This window comes from Lagopus muta, chromosome 2, assembly GCF_023343835.1.
Source record: "Lagopus muta isolate bLagMut1 chromosome 2, bLagMut1 primary, whole genome shotgun sequence".
Classification (NCBI taxonomy): Eukaryota; Metazoa; Chordata; class Aves; order Galliformes; family Phasianidae; genus Lagopus; species Lagopus muta.
The window spans coordinates 80200468-80208075 of NC_064434.1; the positions used below are offsets into that span (position 1 = coordinate 80200468).

The 7608-nt window shown below is 42.0% G+C and overlaps 1 protein-coding gene across 2 annotated transcripts in view; it reads left to right on the forward strand.

Annotated features, from left to right (window-relative positions):
- The window catches only part of RNF8 (ring finger protein 8), a 12702-nt gene extending 8714 nt beyond the window's left edge, over positions 1-3988 (forward strand). Inside the window, exons 7-8 of one of the 2 annotated variants that reach the window (XM_048935588.1) lie at positions 365-576; positions 2449-3988. In XM_048935588.1, the coding sequence (XP_048791545.1) occupies positions 365-576; positions 2449-2488 (252 nt within the window). In that variant the 3' untranslated portion in view covers positions 2489-3988. The remainder of the gene's footprint in view (positions 1-364; positions 577-2448) is intronic. The other variant, XM_048935589.1, reaches the window with a different exon arrangement.
- Positions 3989-7608: the final 3620 nt, after the last annotated feature.

The window sequence follows — 7608 nt, forward strand, 5'->3', positions numbered from 1 at the left end:
TGAGTTTCTTATTTCAATGCAGAATATTATCTTAAATTACCTGAGTTATTCTATAATCTGACCTTTTCAAACTGGGGGATGTTATAATGCAGTTCATTTGTTCTGTCAGTTTTTCTGACTTAGCTGTAGGGTTGCTGTGATTATGGTGAATCCACTAATGTGTAAACTTGCCTGTACTCTGGCTTGTGAGAGTTGTTTTAAGTGCTGCCCCTCCAGAGGCTAAAAAAAAAAAGGCCTTTGTGCTTCTTCCCCAGCCTTTTCTCATAGGAAGCATTCAGTCAACGTGTTCTGACTTTGAGGTTCTGTTCTTTACAATGCTTGTGTGAGCACACTCTCATAAGTATCTCTCCCTCAAATTGCACAGGCAGTCACTCTGAACTGTGCACACAGCTTCTGCTCCTACTGTATAGACGAGTGGACAAAGCGCAAAGTGGAATGCCCCATCTGCAGGCAGGAGATTAAGTCGAAGACACGCTCTCTGGTGCTGGATAACTGCATTGACAGGATGGTAGAAAATCTGGATGTGGAAATGAAAGAGCATCGCCTGACCCTGATCAGAGAGCGGAAAGGTGAGAGGTGGGTGGATGTGGCATGATGAGCACAATCTCTCATTTCATCTATTTCGTCCAACTTTGGCACCTATATACTAAGGAGATGCTCAGGAAATGCAGCAGATATACTGGACAATATTCATTATTGGTAGAATCAGCAAATTGAGATGGGAAAATGATTTTAAGATATGCTGTATTACCAGCTTTACTGCATGGTAAAATAAAAAAAAAACATTGGAGAAAGACTTCAGTATGAATTTCACAGTCCATCTGGAAGACTTAAACATACTAATGGTCCTACCAAGAGATTTTAAAGAGATCACTAAAGAAGAGCAAAACTTGAGACTTAAAAAATTGACCTTTTTGTTTGAACTGTCAACCACATCATTGCAAAAACACAGCAGAGCAATGCCTAATGATAAACTCTGAATTATTTTTGACATACTAGATTTGTGTAGAAATCTCTGAAGAGAATTTGGGGAGTATGTCATGTAAATGCATGGCTGAAATGACAGTTACTCTTCCATACTAATTGTTAAGGAATTTATCTATGTGATTTTAACACAAAAAATTGTTGTAGCTAAAAGACTGTGCGTGACCATCTGGGCTGTGAGTAAAATTCCAATATAGAGGTATTCCTCTTCTGCTTACATCTTCCAGTGTTGTTTCTAGAGCAATTGACTCTGGTATCTAGGTGCTGAAATGTACAACTTCTTGCTACCTCTTAACAAGTTTCTATTGTGTTCCCTTAAATAATTTTCCTGCTACCCCCTCATAGATGTGAGTGCATGATCCTTTGTTTTGCAGTGTGTCAAGCCTTTTTGAAATCCTTCCTAACGAAGGTGCTTTTGAAATATTTCAGGTTCTGCATGGTGACATAGAATGACGTGGCTAAACAGTGTTATTTCTTATCTGAAATCATCACCCATTTAACCGAGCCACTCTGATTCCCTCGGGAAATGCTTTGCTGCCTGGAAGTTGTCCAGCATGGCTTCTTGATTTGCCTTCACCTTTGCAGATCTAATACTGCTCTTGCATAATACGCACTGCTTCAGAATATGCTGTAGCACTATTGAAATGTCTCATCAGATATCTGATGGAGATTAGATGAAGTGCTGCCTTTATTGGAGCAGCACTCCGATGAAACTTTGGGTTTCACGTGTTGGAAAATATGGTCTTCATGCTTGTTCAGACAAAAAGGAAATAGGCTAATAGTGTTTATCACGTGAATGTAGGCTGTAATTAGATAAAATGGTTAGTAGTAGGGAATCATACAGCTTCACCATGGTGCACTTCAGGAGGTAGAAAGAATTGTTTCTGTGTGATCTGCTCATTCAGTGACGGAAACTTGTGATTTGGAGGGAGACAGCCATGTGTCTAACTCAGTGTGAACTCCTAAGAAGAAATCAGTTGAAATTGAAATAATGAAGGAAGTAGCACTTGAAAAGCCCAGTCAGATGATAAACTTCAGTACAGTGGACACCAGTATAACAGTGTGTGCTCTTAAATGTGTGGAGGTTTTGATGGGGCCTTGAGTCCTGAGCAGCCATTACTTGTTCCTTACCACATTTTGTTGCTTACTTCTTTTTTACCTGGCAGGGTGCTGCAATAACTAACCACTGCCTTTTGTCAGCTATGTGCTACTGAAGGGATCCAGAATGTCTCTTCCTCATCTGTGCTATCTTAATGTGAAGAGACTTACAGGAAAATTAAAACAACAAACAACGTTCTTTTAATGCTGAAAATTGAAGCAAAAAAATTCCTGTGCCCTGTAGCTTGAAGGACTTCATACTGACTGTTAGTGGGAGGCTAGAAGAATCAAAGAAAAATAGTTTTGGGGAGGAGCATTTGAGGGTACAGGGACTAATGCTAATTTTTATATCTGTTTTGAATGCAGAGAAACGAAATGTGTTGGTGAACCCAGCCACAGACAATGACAGCAGCATCATTCCTTCCATCTATTCCATCTTGTCAATCAGCAGTTGTGACAGTGAGGACTCTGAGGAGGATTCTTATTATAATGGAAGCTACTGCGTTATCTAAACAGTGTATCTGCAGGCTGGCTTGCCTGCGTGCTGACCGGAAACAGTCTAATGGAGTTTGGTTTACTACTGCTGGTTGAGTGCTGGTTGGGCGTCTGGAAGGAGAGATTCAGTGAAGAAGCTGGAACTGGAGCTGAGCATTAGCAACATTTGGAAGAACGACCTTATTTTTTAAGAGAATGTACAGAAGCTTGATCTCTCAAACAAGACTGGGACCGTGGGAGAACAAACTGCTATTATGCTGGATGGTTGACATATAAAACCTAGGTTTCCAGGATCACTTCCGACATACTCAGCGTGGTGTAAATATCTGAATGGTCACTGCTGTTTTCTGAGTGAATGACACGTTTAAATGCGCGTACCAATTTCCCCTACTTCATCCAGCAGGGAGCATAACTAAAGATATTTGAGAACTCGGTCATTTGCACCAGCTAACAGGAGATATATATTAGAAAAGCATCCCAACATCGGGTTTTCCTCTTGATTTCATGTCAGCTGGAGTAATCCCAGGGCTTTCTGGCCATTAAGTTAAAGGGTGGGTTGTGGACCATGTCAGCCTTAAGTGCTTAAATATAAAATAAGGTGAGCTGCTGGCTTGTTTGTTCAGTTGATGTTATTCATTTTCTGTTGAATGGGGATAGAGAAGATTAAATCTTCCTGAATTCCTTAGTTTGTGCTCTTTTCATACGGCATCTTTGGTTTGTTCCCTGCATAAAGAGTTTTAGAACTGTGAAACAGCACATCCAGAAGTTATTAACAGTGACTTTAGAGATACTTTCAGTTCTTGTCAGCAGCAGAGAGGAATCTTGGCCTCTTTGTTAAGCTACTACCTGAATGAATGAAATGTGCTGTTGACAGGGTAGTTAAGCAGCATCTGTAGGCAACCACAAGTAACTACTTAGTTCTGTTGTTTACAAAACATTGCTATTGAGCTGTGGCTTTGCTACCCTCAGAGTTCATCTCCAAGACAAAGCAAGTCTTGCCTCGTCCAATCACATCTATGAAATAGTATGAAATTGTCTATGAAATTCCATTTTCAGCAGCATATATTTCTGACTTAGCTTTTAGATGGGGCTGTTACGTCACTGTTAGAGGAGGATGAGGGAAGCCCTCATTTGTAATATTTATTTGGCTGTTTGTACGTACTTTTCTTGTTTCTGTGTTTATTTTGCTGAAGAAGGAAAATATAAATCCATTTGTGCATTAGTCTTCCTTGATGCAAGCAATGAGATAAATGTCTTTCTCTTAGTTATCCTTGAATTTATTGAGAAAACCCAGATTGTTTCTTTTTAATGACTTTGCTTCACGTTTTCATTGCTGTAAGTAGTTTGACTGTTTTAAAATTATTTGAAACACTGTATGCAGGAATTGATAAAAGATGTCCTAACTCTTCAAGCCTGTGTTAGCAGTGCCTATCTTACCAGTAATTTAGAATATACAATTGTATCTCTTTATTTTCTCCTACTAAAAAAAGATGCCATTAAAAAGGTGCTTAAATGGTAATGCTTTCCTAAGAAAATAGTGCATTCTGGCAGATTTGAGTGGTAAGACTTAAACAAGGGAAAGTTATCTGATGTGTGGGCCAGGCAGCTTTCTTAAAGTCTTCATGTGAGGTTTCTCTGGGTAAGGATTACATCTTGAATTTTCCCTATGTCCTTTTAGTGTTCTAAAAGACTGGCTCTTGAAAATTTCCTTTGTACACTCGTGCTCTCTAGAATGCCTTGAGAGAAGAGGGCTGCAGAAAACCATAATGCAATACCCTGATGCTGGAACAGGAGTTCCTGTTGAAGAGTAGGAGAATGTTCTGGTTGCCTAGGACTGTGAATTCTTGTACTGTGTAGCTCTTCCATGTTGCTTTGCTTTTTTGTTTTCTTTTAATTTTCCCTGTTTCTTTTTGCTAAACACATTTATTTTCTTATGTTGGTGTTTATGCACATTCTAGAAAAGGATGATTCTTCTGGTAACAGAGTTCTTTGGTATGCTTTGAGAGTGTGCTATTTTCACTAGAATATAGAGATATTCTTCATATTCTAGTGAGAGGGGACACACTGAGTAAAATTGGAATATTTACCCTTTTAAACTGTTACCAATAGTTGCAACAAGATACACATGGAGTAATAAACTTTTTCTGTTTATCAATAGGTACCTAAATTGTAAAGGTTCAAGGAGAGAGGCTAAGCAATAATGCTGTTCACTGGCAAAAGCATATCATTGACAAAAACAGACCCTTCCACCCAGTTCTGTAAGTTCTTTGGGAAAACTCTTGTCTGATCCAGAGCTGTTGACTGTATGTATGGAAGTGAGTTCCAACTGCTGAGTTGTGATGAAGGTACTCCACCGTCCTATTTGTCAGGAAGAAAACATACCAAAACTGTGTGTGTGTGTTTGTTTGTTTTTTACAGAGGACAAGTTAAGCTGTAGGTATCTTAAATTTGTGTGTGCTTTCTGATACTGCTTATAAAGAAGCTGTGGAAAGGTAAACTAAGTGAGACTGTTTCAAGTTTTGTTCACAGCTTAGTGCCTTTCATAAACGAGTTTTCAGTGATAAAAAGATCTAAAGTGCACACGTTTCTCTTTTTGGCCATTTAGTTGGCTATGATCAAGCTTAAAATTTTAAACTTTTGCACAGAAGATATCTGTCAGATAGCAGTTATAGAGAATGGAATAAGGGAGGTATTACCCAGACAATATGCTGCTGCAAAGATATGTATCCGAGCATTTAAGTTAGGAAAAGTCATATGCACCAGTAGGTGTTTCCTAATCTATTTAGCACTAACAAGACCCCAGCATAGTAGTGCTGTGCTTGATCTTAGGGACTACACTACTAGATGGATTTGGAGCAGCAGGAAAAACAGAAGGATTATGAAGACTAAGAAATGTGACCTCGTGCAAATGAGTTAAGAAACTCCAGTTCTCTTTCTGTCTGAAAAAAATAAAGCGGAGGCAACTGTAAGTCTTCAAATGCATCAAAAGCTGTTTCAAAGATGAGTGGTTTGCTTTTCCAGGTTCAGAGTGACGAGCATAAAAAGTAATGAGATTATTTTAAATTGCTATAAGAAGATTTCTGGTAGCACTTGTTTTCTCCCAGTGTTTCAAGTAAAGATAATGAAATACTGTAGTACTGTGAGGAAACAGGATTCTGCAACACAAAAAGCCTTTATGGGCAGGTCAAGCACACTTCTGTTACATCTTTTTCCATCTGTTCCCCTTCCACCTCCAACAGAATCGATAATAGTTTAAATACTACTACTTTTTTGCTTTCAGAAAAGTCCAGTTAGACAGTTTCTGAAGGTAGTGTCTTTACTCCCACTGGAAACTTCTGGGATTCACAAACTGAAAAAATGCTGCATTTGTATATAGCTCACCTATGTTCTGGAATATTAGGTGACTACCCAAAGTCCCTTTTTCTGTGATTATTTGGAGCAAGCCATTCTCCCCTGTCCCAGTACCTAAGTTCACTGCCTAGACTGAAGTCACTTGGTTGGCTTCCTCCTGCATGAGTGGTGCTGTGGTGGTGTGGGACCTTGCCTGCTATTTGCTGCATGGCCATCCAGACAAGGGTGAGGGATTACACAGGAGGAATATCAGTATTTTATTCTTTTTCTAGTGGTGCTGTCGCTGCAAAATTGATCCTGCTTCTTTGGGTATTGTGAAGATGGGCCTTGCTTATAGGATGAGTTCTTCAATCTTTATTAAATGTTGAAATAATTGGTTGGAAATTACTACTGAAGGGTATAATTGTACTCCTCTGTATGTTCATGGGATTTGGCATAGAATTTCTAGTAGACGGTGCAAGCCTAGTGCAATTTCTTTCCTTACAAAATCAAACCTTTATCTTTTACATAGATTTGGAGAAGAATAAAATGAATTGCTATAAATTGCCTTATTAGGGAGATACCAATGTTTTGTTTATTCCAACAGTTTAAGAACACTGGACCTGGAGAACAGGTAATAACTAATTTAATAGTCCTGCATTTCACATACCCTCACCCCAGCTTAAGTGTTGTTTCTGTATTTGTTTTGTTTTTCCTAAAGATGTGCTCAAGCTAGTCAGTGTTTTCCTTTCTGCTCCCTCTTCCTTTTGTAACTTCATGCACTTAGGCACATATCAGCTGGTTAAACCACACTTCCCTCATAGCGAGCAGTACGCCTGTCCGCTGCTGCTGATTCTAGGGTGAGGTGTGCCCATAGGTTTCAAGCTTGGTGAGAAGCAAAGACAACAGTGCCTCAGGTCCTCATGACAAGGCTGCCACAGGTGCGCACTAGCTTTATGTGCTGCGAGAAGCTGCAGCACTGCTGTCCTCACAAAACCAGTTCTGGCAATGAGCTGCGGCTGTTTTACGGGGAGATGCCCGGCGGGGCTCCGAGAAGTCCGCGCCTCAGCCCTGGCCGAGGCTGCGGTACCGCTAGGCGGAGCTCTGCCATAAGCACGGAGGGCTCTTTCCCTCGTTAAGTGCCACCAGGCTGAATAACGGGGTGCTTTAACGACACTGCCAACGCTCCGTATACATCCTTACGTATAACATATGTATTTTATATACACAGAAAACACTGTAACTGCGCCCTTCCCCTTAGGGAAAGCAGCGAGGTGGTCACGCCCAGCCCGCGCAGTCGTTGCTCAGCGACGCGGCGGGGGCCTCGCTGAGGCGGGAAGGGAGAGCCGCTCCACTTTCGACCCCGCAGCTGCCCGCTGCGCGCCTGCGGGAGCACCGCCCCTCGGTGCCGGCACGGCCGGGAGCTGCGTCATTGGCGCGCGCCGCCGGGAGGGAAAGGACCGGCGGGAGGGGCCGGGGCGGGGGCAGCGGGGAAACGAAACCGGCGGGGGCGGCGCCGACGAGGGCGCTGCGGAGCCGCGGCCGGGCCTCTGGGTGCGTGCGGGGAGAGGGGCGCGGGGCGGCAGGGTCGGGTACGGGGAGAGCCGGGAGGGGAGGGAAAGGAAACCCTCTGGGCTGTGCCGTAGTGCAGCAGGTGCTGTTGGTGGGGGTGAGGAAAAGCGCGGGTGTTGGGCTGCTGTG